This window comes from Mastomys coucha, unplaced genomic scaffold (genome assembly GCF_008632895.1).
Source record: "Mastomys coucha isolate ucsf_1 unplaced genomic scaffold, UCSF_Mcou_1 pScaffold4, whole genome shotgun sequence".
Taxonomy (NCBI): domain Eukaryota; kingdom Metazoa; phylum Chordata; class Mammalia; order Rodentia; family Muridae; genus Mastomys; species Mastomys coucha.
The window spans coordinates 2,815,135-2,833,638 of NW_022196910.1; the positions used below are offsets into that span (position 1 = coordinate 2,815,135).

Sequence of the window (18,504 nt, forward strand, 5' to 3'; positions counted from 1 at the left end):
TGCAAATTTGATCATCAATAGGAGGTGAGGACCTCGGCCCTGTGAAGGTTCTGTGCCCCAGTGTAGGGGAATACCAGGGCAAAGAAGTGCGAGAAGGTGGGGTGGCAGGCATGGGGAAGGGGGATGTAACAGGTGTTTGTTTTTGTTGTTTTTGTTTGTTTATTTGTTTTTTGGAGGGGAAACTGTGAAAGGAGAAATCTACATGTAAATAAAGAAAATATCTAATAAAAAAAGAAAAAAAAAAAGAAAAAAAAACCTGAATAGTATTTTGTACATAGACAAACATGTTAATAAATGGATAGAATTGAAGACACATAAATAAAACCACACAATTATGAACTTTTGATCTTTGACAAAGAAGCCAAAAATAGACAGTGGAAAAATGAAAGCATCTTTAATAAATGGTGCTGGTCTAACTGGCAGTTGGTATGTAGAAAAATGAACATAGACCCGTATTTGCCACCTTGCACAAAGCTCAAGACCAAGTGGATCAAAGATCTCAGCATAAAACTAGATACACTGAATCTAATAGATCAGAAAGCAGGACAGAGTCTCCAACTTATTGGCAAAGGGAGAAATTTCCTAGAAAGAACTTCAATGGCTCAGGCTCTAAGATCAAGAATTGAAAATGGGATCTCATGAATCTGAAAAACTTCTGTAAGGCGAAGGACATAGTCATTAGGACACATTGGTACAGTAAATTACAGATTGCTAAAAAATTTTCACTAACCTCACATCCCATTTAGGGCTAATATCCAAAATATATAAAGAACTCAGGAAGCTACCTCCAAAAAAGAAAACAACCCAATCAAAAAATGGGGCATAGAACTAAACAGAGAATTCACAAGAGAGGAATCTCAAATGGCTATGAAGCACTGAAAGGAATGTTCAATGTCCTTAGTCATGAAGGAAATGGAAGTCTAAAGGACATTGAGATTCCATCTTATAGCAATAAGAATGGCTAAGATCAAAAAATCAGGTGACAGCATATGTTGATGAAGATGTAATGAAAGAGGAACACTCCTTCATTCCTGTTGGGATTGTAAACTTGCACAACTAGTCTGGAAATCAATATGCAATTTCCTCAGAAAATTCTAAATATATCTCCCTGAAGACCGAGTTATACAACTCTTTGGCATATACCCAAAAGATGCCCCTCCATGCCACAAGAGCACATGCTCAACTATGTTCATAGTGGCCTTATCTGTCATAGCTGAAACCTTGAAACAACACAGATTTCCCACAATGGAAGAAACAATACAGAAAATGTGGTTCATTTACACAAAGGGATACTATACATCTATTAAGAATGATGACATTATGAGTTTTGCAGGCAAATGGATAGAACTAGAAAATATCATCCTAAGTGATGTAACTCAGACCCAAAAGAACATGCATGATATGTACTCATTAATAAGTGGATATTAGCCACAATAGTACATAATACCTTGGATATAATCCACCGAACTCAAGAAGGTTAAGAAGCAGAAGGGCCCAAGAGAGGATTCTTCAATCCTTCTTGCTAGGGAGAAGAAAGCAGTCACAAAAGGCAGAGGGAGGGAGTTGTCTTGGTGGGAAAGGGGAGGCGGGGAGGGGGATCATGATCAGGCATTAATGCAAGGGAAACAGGAAAGAAAACCTGAGTGCCAGCAGAATGAATGGAAATATGCAACCTCAGGGGTTGGGAGGTGGAAGGAACCTCCAGAAAGTACCAGGGACCTGAACGGTAAGAGGTTCTTCTTACTCAAAGGGAGGGACCTTAGATGAAATATCCAACAGTGGTGAGAGGAACCTTGTAGAATCCACCTCCAGTAAAAAGACAGGGCATCAACAGAGGGATAGGATTGCCATCCCACAGTCAAAAACTCTGATTCAGATTTATTCCTGTGTAAAAGAACTGTAGGGACAAAAATGGAGAAGAGACTGAGGGAAAGGAGGTCTAGTGACAGACCCAACCTGGCATCCATCTCAAAGGGAGACTCCAAGGTCTGACACTACTACTGATGCAATGGTGTGCTTACAGACAGGAGCCTAGCAAGGCTGTCCCTTGAGAGGCCTGACAAGCATCTCTGAAACAGACACGGATACTTATACCCAAGGAATGGACTGACATTATGAATCCCTGTGGCTGAATTAGAGGAAAGCTGGAAGAAGCTGAGGAGGAGGGCAATCCTATAGGAAGACTAGCAGTCTCAACTAACCTGGATCCCCAAGATTTTTCAGACCCTGAGCCACCAACCAGGCAGCTGGTTCGAGGACCCTGACACACATACATCAGAGGAATCCCTGGTCTATCCTTAGTGGGAAAAGATTCCTCTAACCCTGGAAATACTTGAGTCCCCAGAGGAGGCCTGGTAGGGGAATGGGGGTGGGTGGGTCATCCTTTTGGAGACAGTGGGAGGATGAATGAGATGAACTGTGGGAAGGCAGACCAGGAAGGGGGTAAAGACAGGACTGTAAAAAATAAAAGCAATAATAATAAAAAAGAAGTTATTTCCTGACTGCAATGCATCATGTTAATGCTATTTTTAATTAATTTTCTATGGTGTTGAACAACGAAAATTGTGAGAGAAAATAATTATAATTTTGTTTCCAAAGATCAAGAAGTATACAATGAACAAATATCAAATTATTTGAAAACTAGCAATATCCTTCTATTTTCTGGATTTTTCACAGCCTCATTGTGGAATCTGAGGTTACTTGAACTTGGTGGATCACCAGGAGTGGTTTAGAGCACATAATAATTCTAATAGCATACAGGAATATTTGACTTTTTAAGAAAAATGAACAAGGAAACCTGGATTTTTGTGGTTTTTGTTTGTTTTGGTATTTCTAGTAAGACTAATAATGTTTATTTCATGCAATCAGCCTTTTTATACACTTAGCAATATGGGATATAATGACAGTTTCCAAACTATACAGCCTAACACGAAATGTTAGCCAAGTTCTACATGTTTTGCTGACTTCTGTGGAACCCAGAGACACGCAGGTGGCCTGTATGCTTCAGTCCCTGATAGAGTACCTCAGGTTCTTAAGAATCAAAACACACAAAAATGCCCCCAAAACAAAAGACCCAAATCTAAAACAACAACAACAACAACAACAACAACAACAACAACAACAACAACAAACCATGATACATGCCTCTCAAGTCAGCCAAACCAGGACAATTCCAGAAGACCAATCAGCCAGGCACTTGGGTTTTAATTAATTTCAGATGCTGTCAATATGACTCTAACAAACATCTTCAATATCTTTACCCTTTAATCACCTTTCCCCTGGCAATTCTACTTCCTAAATCTATTCTATAAGTTGTATCTAGATTTTCACCCTTCTTTCCTTCCTTCCTTCCTTCCTTCCTTCCTTCCTTCCTTCCTTCCCTCTCCCTCCCTTCCCTTCTTTCTTTCTTTCTTTCTTTCTTTCTTTCTTTCTTTCTTTCTTTCTTTCTTCCTTCCTTCCTTCCTTCCTCTCTCTCTCCCTCCCTCCCTCCCTTTCTCTCTCTCTTTCTTTCTTTCTCTCTTTCTTTCTTTCTTTCTTTCTTTCTTTCTTTCTTTCTTTCTTTCTTTCTTTCTTTCTTTCTTTCTGTCTGTTTTTTCTTACTTTTTGAATTTGCATCCTGATAACAGTTTGCCCTCCTGTGGCACTCCTCCCACAATCTCTACCACTAGCCCTCCATCCCCTTCTCTGAGAGGGTGGAGCCCCCTCAGCATGTACCCCCACCATAGTACATCAAGACTTTGCAGAACTAGGCACATCCTCTAAAACCTTGATTTTCCTAGTGAGTTCTTAGCAAAAGAAATATCCTTGCTGTTTCTACCAAAAGCAGAATTATTTTGATAAAGGAAATCTTCCGCAGGCCCACTCACCATGCACGTAGTAGACATGTGAATACACTGATAACTAAGCATTGAAATATATACTACCTCTTATAAATTATCTAAAAGTGAACAAGGATCTACAATAATTACTTCCAAAGCTTTTAAAGCATGTAATGCCATATTGCTGTTAAAATACAATGAAGGGAACATTACCTGCCAGGGAAATAACATAGTCCTATCCTTATAAGCCTGTGGTTGAACTTGAACTTGATTGAGAGTCATCTCATGGAGACTGTGGGCCACTGCATACACAGCATTGTATACATTGTAACTCTCTTCAGTCATGGCCATTTCAAAAATATTCCCTGGTAACAATTCCAAAGAGGAATTGGGCAGACATTTTTCAACGATTTTACAATCAGATTGCAAAAGTGAGCAGTTGAAGTACTTGTTCCACAAGAAATGAAGGAAAATGTCTTCTGGGTACTTGAAAGGGGTGGCTTCCTGCACAAAATTAGTGAAGCCAACAATCTCCCCATGATGGGGTGAAAAACTGAGAGCCCCATGAGATAATTCTAGCATGGTATATTGTTGAAATTTTTGGCCAACCCATTTGGAGCTCATGACCCAAACTTTTTTTGTTATGTACTCACTATGTCTATTTTTTATTACAGTTAATATAAAAGCAATGGATCCATAAATTACAATCACATTTGCTGATGACTCTAGAATATGCATCTGATTCTGGGTTTGCAAAGAGTTCAGGGATTCTCCCCACAATGATACTGTTTCTATAAAAGCTATGCAGACTGTATTATTTTCCAGCTCCTTTCTCAAGTCCGATAGAAACTGAGCACCTCTGTGGTCATCTGTGCTGAGCAGTCCCACCCAGGTCCAGTTGAAATGAAGCATCAAAGAGGCAATACCAGACAACAGAGCTGTGTCTTTAGGGGCCACTTGATACAGAGATGGAAACTGGTTTCTGTCAATCTGATCATGATCAAAAGGCCCAAAAGTAAGCTGAAAGGAATAAAGTATTTTAAAAAGAAGAACAAGAGTTGCCATTAGAAATAGTCTTGTCCTTAAAAAAAACAGATTGAAGTGATAAAGTTGAAATTCTTCTCCATAGCTCTTAATGTCACATCTCACTTCCTGAATGTTTTCAGGAAAAAAATGATAAGTGTCAAAGTTTAAAACTACCTTGTGTACTGTTCATCATTTCTACTATTTTTAAAAGTAAAATAAAATGTGTATGTCTTTATCAGTCTCTGTAGTTTCTTTTATAGTGATTAAAATCTCTCCCTGTTGTTTTGAAAAATGTTAAAAATATAAGAATAGAGAAATGGATGCCAACCACTCACATCACTTGCACTCACCTGAGGAAATTTGTAAAGATCCAACACTGTCCCAATGGTTTCAGATGTTTTCCATAATATTCCAGTAAGTGCAGCAGCTGATTTGCTATTTTTTCTACAGCTGTAATTAAGGATGAATTTGCTCAAACCTGTGAGCCAGTAGAATACACTCCTCAGAGCATTCCTTTGTAGATATGGCACATTATAAATCTCAAGACCCAGAGAAATGTTTGGTAAAATATGGGAGTTCAAATTGATCTCACTGATGGCAAATAACATGGCCAAAACCAGCTGGTAGTTGTGTACATTCATCCTACATAGAAGTATCACAATATATGTATGGGAACCTCATAACAATTAGACCTACAACATTATTCTTATGGCTTTGACAGTTTGCGTTTTCATTAAATGCACACTTTATGTCTGCCAATGAATTGTTTCATTTCAAATGGCCTGCTATGACATTTGTAGATACTGAAGTGGAATACATGTTAATTATAGACCTAAGAGAGCTTGCAGTCATGGATTTTTGTAGGTGGAAATATAACATTATTCTACCACAGAATGAGATAGATTCCTTCATATCATATTCCCTATCTTGTCTCTACCCTCCAAAACTATGTAAAATAATTGTTTCTTCATTAAGCCACCAGTTTTTGTGGGTATACTTTATAAAAGAACACACATATTGACTTCAATCTACCTGAGGCAACAGCTGGCTTTTGTCCAATTATCTGTATGTGTGTGTCAGTGTTTCTGATTCTGGTATGATGTAATATATCTTTTTTTTTTTTTTAACACATTGCAATGCTTGTGCATGAAATACATGTGATAACTTCTTAAACTTGACACTGTTTCTCAGCCCCCTTCAGATTATGTGTCTTTGTTGTCACCCATATAAGCAATTGAAGATTCTTGGAATTTTCCTGTCTCATCTTCCTATCTCCTTATAAGAATACTTCCAGTGTAATTGGGCACTGTCATTCCCAGTGTGATGTGAGCTCTATGAATCTGAACTCATGTTCCTCACCTGTATTCTAACTACTTTCTATGCTGTGGCATCCTAACACATTTAAAACAATGACATCTAGTGAGTAATTATAAGACTTATACTTGGAAAAGCAAAAACTACATGTATAAGGAGACAAACAGATATACTTTCAACATGTTGTTAGCATTCTGTCTAAGCTCCACCCCACAGCTACCTGGCAACAATCAGGTATGCTTGACTCACTATAATAGGGGCTGCTTGCTCACTTCTCGCTCTCTTGCTCTTGCTCTGTTCTGTCATCTCTTCCTCCCTCTCTCTCCACATGCTCATGGCTGGTCTCTACTCCTCTACTTCTCTACTCGCTATCTTTACTGCCTTTATTACCCTCTTTACATGGGCCTGCTGGGGCACTACCTTTCCCCCATACCTCACCACACCTCCGTAGAACATAGCCCCCCTTTTATAAACACATTACATGTAATGTTCAAAAAGAAAGGCTTCCTTATTTTTAATTTTTTCAAACTGTTTTTAGTTGGTGACATAAATTCCTATATATGAAGACATTATTAATTGCTTCATGAAATGTCATCTTACTTTTATTATGTCTGAAATATTCTTTTGAAAGTAGATTAATTCATTACTGGTGATGTGGAAAGAAAATGAACATAGAATTGCACAGTCCCATATTGGCCCTTCACCATTTAAAAAGTAGATCTGGGTAAGGTTTTGAAAGCTAAACCATTCCTAGATTTATTAAAACTGTTTTTGCTTATACACACAGATAAGTGTAGTTCTTGTGACATAGAAATCACCCATATAATTAAAAAAGAAAGCCAAATGATTTTAGAGTCGAATTCTACTATACTCTCAGGGAAGAGCTAATATCATTCCCTGTAAAAGTACAAACAAAGAAGCAGGAGGGAGGGAGAGAACAGGGGTTTGTTTTTGTTATTTTATTTTATTTTATTTTATTTTATTATTTTATTTCTTGGATGGGAACCTGGGAAAGGAGGTATTGTATGACATGCAAACAAAGAAAATATCTAATAAAAATATGCAAAGGAACTTTCAAAATTCATTTTATCATGCCATCCATCATCCAAATGGAAAGTCAACACAAAAAAGAAATCAAAGTATAGACAAATTTCTCTCCTGAATGTAAGCACGAAAAATACTCAATAAGCAGTTGCAAATGAATGCAAGGAACATTTAAAATATCATCCACTATGATCAACTAGGCTTCATCTCTGAGATGCAGCAATGCTTCAATACACAAAAGTCTCTCAATGTAATCCACAATATTAATATCCCAAAAGAAAAAAATGTCCATGATCATCTCGTTAGATGTTAAAAATGCATCTAACAAAACTCAAAACCCCTTAATGTGAAAAGTCTTGGAGAGATCATGGCTACTAGGGACATACATATAATAAAGTCAGCTTGCAGCAAGCTTATATTTTAGAAAACAATTCCACTAAAATCAGGAACAAGGCAAGGTTCTCCACTACATCCAGATCAATAAAGTACTTGAAGTTGTAGACAGATCAATAGGGCAGTAGAAAAGTTTAAGGGAAATCAAATTGAAAAGGAAGAAATCAAAATGTCACTATTCACAGATGATATGATGATAGACATGTGTGAGCTAAAAATTCATTCAGGGAACTCCTACAGTGAAAATACAAAACTAATTAAAAACACCAGTAACCCTTCTACATAGAAATAATAAACAGGCTGAGAAAGAAAATAGGGAAGCACCATCCTTCACAACAGCCACAAAGTATATTAAGTATTGTGCTGTACAAATAGCCAAGCAAGGAAAACATGCATAATAACATTGCTAATCTATTGAAGAAGGAAATTGAAGAAGATATCAGAAGACAGAAAGATCTCACATGCTGATGGATCAGTAGGATCAACATAGTAAAAATGGCCTTTTAACCAAAGCAATCCCCAGTTTTAATATTATCCACATCAAAATTTCAACAAAGTATTTGACAGGCCTTGACAGAAAAATACTCAATGTCATATGTAGAAAAAAAAACAGTGTAGATAAAACAACCTTGTAGAATAAAAGAAAATCTCAATGTGTTACTATCCCTGACTGCAAACTGAACTTTAAAGCATTAGTTAAAAAAAAAGCACACTGTGTTAGCATAAATGTAGAAGGATTAATTAATAGAATCAAACTGAAAACCTTGATGTAAATCCAAACACCTATGGACACCTGATTTCTGATAAGAATCCAAAAATATGCAATTGAGAAAAAGGATTTCCAATGAATGGTTATGGTCTCACTATATACCAGCATTTATAGAATGCAAATCTATGCATATCTACCATGCTGAACAAAACTCAAGTCCAAGTGGAGACAACTTTCTGAGAAAATCAGGAATCATGAAGGTAATATATTCAACAGTTAATAAAATAAAATCTCATGAAAATGAAAATTTTCTCTACGACAAAGGAAACCATTAATATGACAAAAGAGCAGTCTTAAGATTGAAAAAGATTTTCACCAAGCTATACCTGGCAGAGAGCTGTTATCCAAAATATTTAAAGAACATGAGAAAGTAGACATCAACAAACCAAATATTTCAATTAAAATGATAAACAGATATAAACAGAAAATTCTTAACAGAAGAATTTCTAATGGCTGAGAAACATTTAAATAATTGTCCAACATCCTTATGCATCCAAGAAACACAAAACAAAATGACTCCAAGATTCCATCTTGTACATGTCAGCGTGGCTAAGATAAAAAACAAAGTAACACTTCATGTTGGCGAAAATGTGGAACAAAATGAACTCTCTTACATTGAGGGAAAACTTGCACAAGCCTCTTGTTAAACCATATGATATTTACTCAAAATATTGTGAATTGATCTATCTGAAGAATCATCTATACCACTTCTGGACATAAGTAAAAAGGACTTTTTATCCTACCACAAGGGCACTTGCTCAACTATGTTCTTAGCACCTTCATGAATAAGAGTTAGAATCAAGAAGCAATCTATATATCCCTCAACAAAAGAAAGGTAATAAAAATGTAGTACATTTACATAATGTAGTATTAATCAGAGCTTAAAAAAATAACATCATGGAATTTGGAACTAGAAAAAATTGTGCCAAGGGAGGTAAACAAGACCCAAAATATAAACATGGCATGTTCTAACTTATAAATGGATACTAGCAAGAATGTATAGTCACGCTATAGTCAATAGATTTTGAGAGACTAAGTAAAAAGGAGATGCTTGAAGGAGGATGCAAGCATCTTCAGAACATAATAAATATTAATGCTATATTCATATAAAGAACTCATTCTTATGTTTTATTTATAAGCATGGTCTATGACTTCCATAATCATACTGGACTGTTAGATTGTGAATTTAAATGTGCTTACAGTATAGATACTACACTTAAATAATTAAATTTAGGATGGTTGCTTAAAATTCTCCTGGTACCTGATAACGTAACCAGTTATATTTTTGCTGAAACAATGTTAAGGTTTAAAACTGCCCCTACAGAAAATGGATCAAATATTCAGACTTCATTTTTTGTGTGAAACATTTTAGCTTGAGTTTTCAAGCTTGTCTTTCTCTTGCTTCTGCTTCCAAAATATTTTTCCTGTGAATATCTTACAATAAAATGACGAATGAATCAATATAAACTAAAATAAAATGATATTCAATTGCACATAGATAAATTGAAATATCTGTGTTGAGGTAGATAAGGCCAGCCACCTTAAAACATATGAACTTTTTCATTTACTGTAATCATGATGTGTGTGCTTGTGCACATAGAACCAGAATATGGGGAAAATGGACAGAAGATTTTCAGAATAATCCTGTTTCAAAATGACTATGCACTCCCTCACTGTATTATAAAAGATTTAATCAGAAGCATGAATAAAGTTTAGTAGATATTATTAATGTATGTCATTCGTATACACTGTCTTGTACATAACTAGATACTTTAAAACCTGTTACATAAGGCAAATATATTTATCATACATGGAAGAAATGAAGAAAATTCTATCTTGGAATTTTATTTTTTTTATCCTTGAGACAAGACATTTTTCAACTGTTCATATTTGATGAGCTAGGCACTTAAATCTGTTTTGCTACAACTGTGTTCTCTCAGGCAGATTTCCACTAACATTCTCTGGAGAGACATAGTATATTAGCATATAGTACATAGTAGTGCCTGAGCTAGAAATCTCGACAGTAGAGGAAAAGATGAATCAAGTGCAGCCTGAATTCTTGCAAAGTTAAAAAATATATATCCCTGTTGCATGCAGAGGTCTAAGTAAAATATTTCACCTAATATTGAAATTCTGGACTAGTCTGATCAATTTTTCTATTAAAATTTAAGACAAAATATGAAAACATATTCTAATTCTCTAATGCCATATTATTGTTGAATTATTCCCCTTCTGCCCTTGACCTAACGATGTATAACCATGCCAGGATGTGGTCAAGGTGTTGCAATTTCTCATTCACAAGAATCCACCTATGCTTTCAGCAGTTTTCCAGCAACTGACCACAGCTGGATATTAATAGTATAGTTTTATTTCCACAGGTTGAGTTCAGAGTTGAGAACATGCTTTGTTTCTTCATTTCAGGTCTTTAATGTATGTACATCTCACAGTGCTAGAAATATCATCATGGTACAAAATATACTTTATTGCTTTTAAAAACTGTCATATATCATTATTTCTCTCTAAATTCACCAATGAAATTGAAACAAACTGTCTGTTCAGATCTGCAGTCCTCATAGATTTAAGGCTGTCTAAGGAAGAGCTCTCAGTGGACATAATCTCATAAATTATGTTTGTATGAATAAATTCATAAAGACATGTAATGTATAATGGAAACACACAGAATGAGTAGGGTTAAATGACTAACAATGTCTGACATCAGAAGATGTATGAAATAATTACTTTCAATAATGTACAAAATGTTAAGGGTACACAATAATAATGAAGATAGGTAAATTTCTAATTCAGCCTTACTATACCTAAATCAGAGGCAGCTGACACAAGCAACATCTATTATTCTAGAACGGGAGGAGGGAGTCCAAAGTCACAGATTATCTGCTCTAATACAACCATGACTGGAATCCCCCGATTACCTGAAGTGCTGAGTCAAACCACTGTCAACAACCCTTCAGCACAGAACTGATATTGTGCATGCTCTGAGTCTGAGGATTACAGTTACACAGGGGAAAATGAACAAATTGCAGCCATCAAATGTGAAACCTAAAACTCTGAAATGAAACATTTCTCTTTCCACTTGAGAGGACACAAAGATATCACCAATAAATTAAAATTAAAAAGAGGGTCTTGGATGGGAACACATGGAGCCTCATAATGAGAAATATTTGCAATAATGTTCAAATCCATATTTAACCCCAAAACATGAATATTTAAAAATAAGTCAATATAAAGTACTTACTCTAAATTATTGTCTATGTCAAAAGATAATGTTTTCCAATCTATTGTTTCACTTACAGGCAATGACTTTAGAATTGGAAAAAATGCACCAATGACCACAGTCCCATCATGGTATAGTAGGTATTCTGATTCGGTTAGGCAGGAAGCGGTTGCAAAAGTCCAGATGAGAGGTGGCATGTATAGAAACCAGGAGATAGAAAGGCAAGAGAACAACATATTAATAGATGTTTCTGCCAATATCTGGGCTGTGGCGTGGTACAATCCATGGTGTGTCACATGTTTATACATACAGAGTTCATGTGCATGCATCTTTCGCTATCCCTATAATGTTGTTGACTTGATGACTGAGTATGTGACTCTAAGCAGCCTGAGATATTTGCATGGATTCTTTCCTCTGCCCCTGGAGAGTTCAGTAGGAGCGCTTGCTTCTGGCTCTGCATCTGGGACACAACACTCAGTGAAAAACAGGTTCATGTTTAAGGCAGCATATTTTTTTTTCTTCAGCTATAATCACAATGATTTGTTCTAAGACTTCAAAACCCATGGCTAGATTCTCCTTCTGTGTTTTTAGCCGCAAGGGTTTACCAAGAAAGAATTCATGTGAGAGCCCTTGAAGAAAATGCACCACATAACATCAAAGGAAATCATTGTTGGAAAAAAAATATGGACAGACAAGGAAGATCCAGACCAGGAACTGATGAGCTAAGTTAAAAGAGCACCAGGCTCCATAAAACTTAATACTCTCATTATTATGTTCACATTTTACTTTCCTATATATCTCAGGATTCTAAACCCATTCTGTTTATGATACATACATATCTACATATAAATATTTCATCAGGTTTCTAGTCCAGACACTTTGTGTCTCATTATCAGGTAATCAACTGTTAAGGTGAATTTATCACTTTAGATACATAACTGAATTTCAATGTAGAAATTATGATAATAATTTTGTCTTAATTTTGATTGCCTTGGTATTGTTCTCTATTTTTATCCACATTGAGGCATTGAATCTGTATATCCTCATTACACTCCTTACCGTTGACCATTTTTTTTTTGACATAAGAAAGATACATCCATTAAACCACCAACCAAAGAGTTCACATGGTGGGACTCATGGCTCCAGCAGCACATGTAGCAGAGGATGGCCTAGTCAGTCATGAGTGGGAGGAGAGGCCCTTGATTCTGTGAAGGTTCTATGCCCCAGTGTAGGAGTGTAGGGGAATGCCAGGGCCAGGAAGTGGGAGAGGGTGGGTTGGTGAGCAAGGGGGAGGGGGGAGAGAACAGGTTTTTTTTTTCTTTCCAGAGGGGAAACCCTGAAAAGTTCCAAAGAACATAATAGGTGCTGAGGATCTCTGTGTCCCTTTCATGAAGTTACTGTACAAGCATATCACAAGCAAGGATTATTTCCTAGCACATAAAACAATTTTAGGGCAGTGTAAATACTTGGTGCTATAGCACAAACATGGTTGCATTTCATATGAATTTGATTGCCCTGAAACCTGAACAACATAAAATCTGAAACAGTGTATAGACAATGAACGTTTTAATGCCCAAGCATATCCTCAGCATTAGACCCAAGGATTTATTTCTAGTAACACTAAAATTTGAACAAAATGGGTGCCTAAACAAGATCTTCACAATGAGAACACTTGTTGATATCACAAAGTATAAGAGCTAATTCTCACAAGACTCCACCCTGGGTGAATAGATACAGGCAAGTAAGGACCGCTAAAAAAAAAAAAAAAAAAAAAAAAAAAAAAAAAAAAAAGATGATTAACTATCAGCAGGCTCGAAGCCACCATTTATTATCTAACACCTAGTAGTCAGGAGCAAAGCACATTCATCCTAGCAAACCTTACATAAAATGCATGACCTTGGCAGAAGTCCAGGCTGACAGGCCTTCTTGTGGTCATACTGCACTTCTGGGCCTTGAGCCTCGCCCTGGAAGTGAGCCTAGTGTTTTAGCCTCACTCCCCCCAGGGCTCCACCTTGTTGCCTCCCCTCAGAGCACACTCCCTGGAGAGTCTCTGGCCTTGGTCGCCGCCTAGTGGGCTATATCTGCAACTTGAAGGGAAGATAAAGGAAAAATCTTCTTTGGAATAGATGGGATTTTGTCACTTTCTATGAAACAAAGTGATTCAATATCTCTTTTGGATTGTTTCTGTGCTTCATGAACATGAGTCGAATCACTCAGATCTGAAAAACAGTCTGAAACCAGGATCCATCAATATTTGGTTGATGAGCCAGTCATTTCCTGACCCCTTCCTTCTGCTAGAGCCAATGAAGTGATATACTCCACTAACGTCTCTCACTGTTTCAATGAACAATGGTTCTGCTTGGAGGGTGGCACAGACATTAGGTGAGGGTAAGAATCTGGTTTATTGGCTGTGATAATTTGGAAAAGCATTCATCTCAGAGAAAGAGTGACTTATAAAGTCCTCTTCTTCAAACTAGATATAATAGTTACAAATGTCAAGCAAAGCATTCAGTCTCACTCTTTGTTGTTCTCTTATAAGACACCTCTCAAGTTAACTGTCTATGTTTCTTTTGTCTGTATAAATAATTTTGAAATATGTAAGCTGTTCTGAAAACCATAGTATAGTGTAAAAACATCAAATAAACAATCTTACTAAAAGCGAGGCTGAGATAGGAAAAGCATGGTTTTAAGACCACTATGCGATACCCGGCAAGACACTGTCAGGTACAAACAAGCAGAAAGTGTATATCGATTGTACAATATTGGACCTATTTCTCCAATTACCAAATTAGAGAGACCACCAGATGATAGACAACAAATTTTCAATTCCTCATACTTTTAAATTTGAATCATGTAGTGGCTATTCCTGGTTGTCAACTTGACTATATCTGAAATGAACTACAATCCAGAATTAGAAGGCTCACCTGTGGCCCTAATCTGGAGGCTGAGAGATACAAGTTTCCGACCTGAATCTTGGCATGGAGATCTTGAGGCATAGTAGCTATGAATCCTAGAAGATTAAGATAGGAAGATCTATGAGTTCAAGATCATCTGAGATTAAAGGTGTGGTGGCACACACCTTTAATCTGGGCCACACCTTTTGCTGGAGACCTATATAAGGACATTGGAAGAAGGAAGGCTCTGCTCTGCTTTGCCTGCTTGCCTTGTGGGACCAAACAACTGCTGGATCCTTGGACTTCCATTCACAGCTGCTGCCGACCATTGTTGGGAGTTGATTGTTGGGAGTTGGACTACAGACTGTAAGTCATCAATAAATTCCTTTACTACATAGAGACTACCATAAGTTCTGTGACTCTAGAGAACCCCGACTAATACAAAATTGGTACCAGGAGTGGCTCTAGAGGAGCAGAAGTATAAGGATGGATCTTTTAAAAATCTGGAGATGGTTTGAGAATCCATCAGCTCCTTCAACTACTGAAACCTCTCCAAATTCTCTCCCTCCTGAGAGCTCGGAGAATACTAAAGACCCATGGAAACAACTATATTTCAAGCTTAAAGAAGCTAATGCCCTTGATTATCTTGATGAATTAGGGGATTCGGTGTACAAAGCTTTCTGCAAGATGGGGAAGAAATCGAAAAACGATGTTGTTGGTCGGTTGCTCTTAGCATCTCGAGAAAAAATAATGAAGGAAAATAAGGAGTTTTGAGAAAAAACAATGATGGAAAATAGGGAGTTTCGAGAAAAAAATGATGAAGGAAAATAAGGAGTTGTGTGATAAAATCAAAAGGCTCCAGACACAAGTAAATGATCTAAAAGTTGCTAAGTGTGTCCTTGAAGAGAATCTTCTCTCCAGCAGCCATAGAGCTCAAGTTGCAGAAAATCAAACTGAAGCTCTCACTATAAGGTTGGCTGAATTACAGCGAAAATTCCAGTCTCAGCCTCAGAGGGTGTCAGTGGTTAAAGTAAGGGCATTAGTTGGCAAAGAATGGGATCCTATAACTTGGGATGGGGATGTGTGGGAAGACCCCATTGAAGCTGAGAATTTTGAATCTTCAGATTCTCAAGGGTTTACTCCACCTGAGGAAGTAGCATCCTCAGCCCCACCCCTTGAAATAATGCCTTTCCCACACAAGGAAGTTAATCCCCCAGAGTCTGATAAGACAGCAGTGACTTTCACTGAAGAAAATGCCAGACAAGACAATACTGATGTTTCTCAAGACCCACCAATAGTTTCTTCTAGACCTATAACCAGACTCAAGGCAAAACAGGCCCCCAGAGGGGAGGTAGAAAGTGTAGTACATGAGGAAATTTGATACACTACTAAGGAGCTTAATGAGTTTGCTAATTCATTCAAGCAGAAGTCTGGGGAATATGTGTGGGAATGAATTTTAAGGGTGTGGGTTAATGGTGGAAGAACATAAAACTAGAGCAGGCTGAATTTATTGACATGGACCCTCTTAGTGGATATTCTATGTTTAATATGGAAGCTCACACAGTTAAAAAAAGGTGTCAGAAATTTGTTTGAATGGTTGGCTGAAGAATTTATCAAAAGATGGCCTACTGAAAAGAGTTAGAGATACCTGATATCCCTTGGCTTAGTGTTGATTAAGGGATTTTTAAGGCTTAGGAAAATTGCAATGCTAGAGTGGGATACGTTGTGTAAAACCTAATTCTCCACAATGGGAAGGTCCAGAAGATATGCCCTTCACCAGTCCTATAAGATGCAAACTGGTGAGAGGGGCACCAGCACATTTGAAGGGTTTGTTCTTGCCCTTTTCCTTGTGCCAGACCTTAGGGTTGGAGATGCTGCTGCTGAATTAAATTAAATGGGTTTAATTAAATTAATAGATGAATTAAATTCAGTGGGTTTAATTGGGCCCTGAGGTAACAAGGGCCAGGTGGCAGCATTGAATCGCCAAAGACAAGGTGATCGTAGTTATTATAATGGACAGCATAGACAAAACAATGTTTCTAATGATATAACCCATAATGGTCAGCACAGGAGAGGTGAAATTCATAATGACATGACTCGTTTGGACCTTTGGTTCTGGCTAATCAATCATGTTATTTCCAGGCACGAAATAGATAGGAAGCCCACTGCATATCTGTTTGACCTGTATAAACAGAAAAATTCTCAAACAAAGGAAAGAAGGGCTACATTGGATCGTGGCAAAAGGCAGTCTCGGCCAGTGAATCAATTTCCAGACTTGGGCCAGTTTGCAGATCCAGAACCCCTTGAATGAAGGGGTGGCCAGGTTCCTCTGAGGGAGGATCTTGATAAGATACCTAAAAGTTTTGCTGTTAACCTTTCTCCAGTTCTTCCCCAGAGGGACCTACGGCCTTTTACAAGAGTAACTGTATACTGGGGGAAAGGAAACAATCAGACTTTCCAGGGTCTATTAGATACTGGTTCTGAATTGACACTGATCCCAGGAGACCCCAAAAAACATTGTGGCCCTCCAGTTAAAGTAGGGGCTTATGAAGGATGGGTGATTAATGGAGTTTTGACTGTGTGTTTGAATCACAGTAGGTCCAGTAGGTCCCCAAACACATCCTGTGGTCATTTCTCCAGTTCCAGAATATATAATTGGGATAGATATACTCAGAAATTGGCAGAATTCTCACATTGGTTCCCTGACCTGTGGAGTGAGGGCTATTATGGTTGGAAAGGCTAAATGGAAGCCTTTAGAGTTGCCTCTGCCAAAGAAAATAGTGAATCAAAAACAGTATCGCATTCCTGGAGGAATTGCAGAAATTACTGCCACTATCAAGGACTTCAAAGATGCAGGGGTGGTGGTTCCCACCACATCTCCCTTTAACTCTCCTATCTGGCCAGTGCAGAAGACAGATGGATCATGGAGAATGACAGTTGATTATCAAAAACTAAATCAAGTAGTAACTCCAATTGCAGCTGCTGTACCAGATGTAGTTTCTTTACTTGAACTAATTAACACATCTCCTGGTACCTGGTATGCAGCCATTGATCTGGCAAATGCCTCCTTCTCAGTACCTGTCCATAAGGACCACTAGAAGCAATTTGCTTTCAGTTGGCAAGGTCAGTAGTATACCTTTACAGTTTTGCCTCAAGGATATATTAACTCTCCTGCTCTGTGTCATAATTTAGTTAGAAGAGAACTTGATCGTTTGTCTCTTCCACAAAAATCACATTGGTGCACTATATTGATGACATTATGCTGATTGGACCAAGTGACCAGAAAGTAGCAACCACCTTGGACTCATTGGTAACACATATGCATACCAGAGGATGGGAAATAAATCCAACCAAAATTCAAGGACCATCTATCTCAGTGAAATTTTTAGGAGTCCAGTGGTGTGGGGCATGCAGAGATATTCCTTCTAAGGTGAAAGATAAGTTGTTTCACCTGGCCCCTCCCACCACCAAGAGAGAAGCACAACGTTTAGTGGGTCTATTTGGATTCTGGAGACAGCACATTCCACACTTGGGTGTGCTACTCAGGCCCATTTACCAAGTGACTCGGAAAGCTGCTAGCTTTGTGTGGGGCCTGGAACAGGAGAAGGCTCTTCAACAGGTCCAGGCTGCTGTGCAGGCTGCTCTACCACTTGGACCATATGATCCAGCAGACCCGATGGTACTTGAGGTGTCTGTGGCAGATAGAGATGCTGTTTGGAGCCTCTGGCAGGCCCCTGTAGGTGAATCACAGAAGAAACCCTTAGGATTTTGGAGCAAAGCTCTACCATCATCTGCAGACAACTATTCTCCCTTTGAAAAACAGCTCTTGGCCTGCTATTGGGCCTTAGTGGAAACTGAATGTTTGACAATAGGACACCAAGTTACTATGCAAGCTGAACTGGGTGCTATCAGATCCTTCAAGTCATAAAGTAGAACGTGCATAGCAGCAGTCAATTATCAAATGGAAGTGGTATATACGTGATCAAGCCAGAGCAGGTCCTGAGGGCACAAGTA

At 37.9% G+C, this 18,504-nt stretch overlaps 1 protein-coding gene across 1 annotated transcript in view; it reads right to left on the reverse strand.

The window, feature by feature from the left end:
• Positions 1–11,832, reverse strand: part of LOC116075913 (vomeronasal type-2 receptor 116-like) — a 26,671-nt gene extending 14,839 nt beyond the window's left edge. Inside the window, exons 1-3 of the mRNA XM_031349433.1 lie at positions 11,618–11,832; positions 5,195–5,486; positions 4,032–4,838 (exon numbers count right to left, since the gene is read on the reverse strand). Coding sequence (XP_031205293.1) covers positions 4,032–4,838; positions 5,195–5,486; positions 11,618–11,832 — 1,314 coding nt within the window. The remainder of the gene's footprint in view (positions 1–4,031; positions 4,839–5,194; positions 5,487–11,617) is intronic.
• Between the last annotated feature and the right edge of the window lie 6,672 nt (positions 11,833–18,504).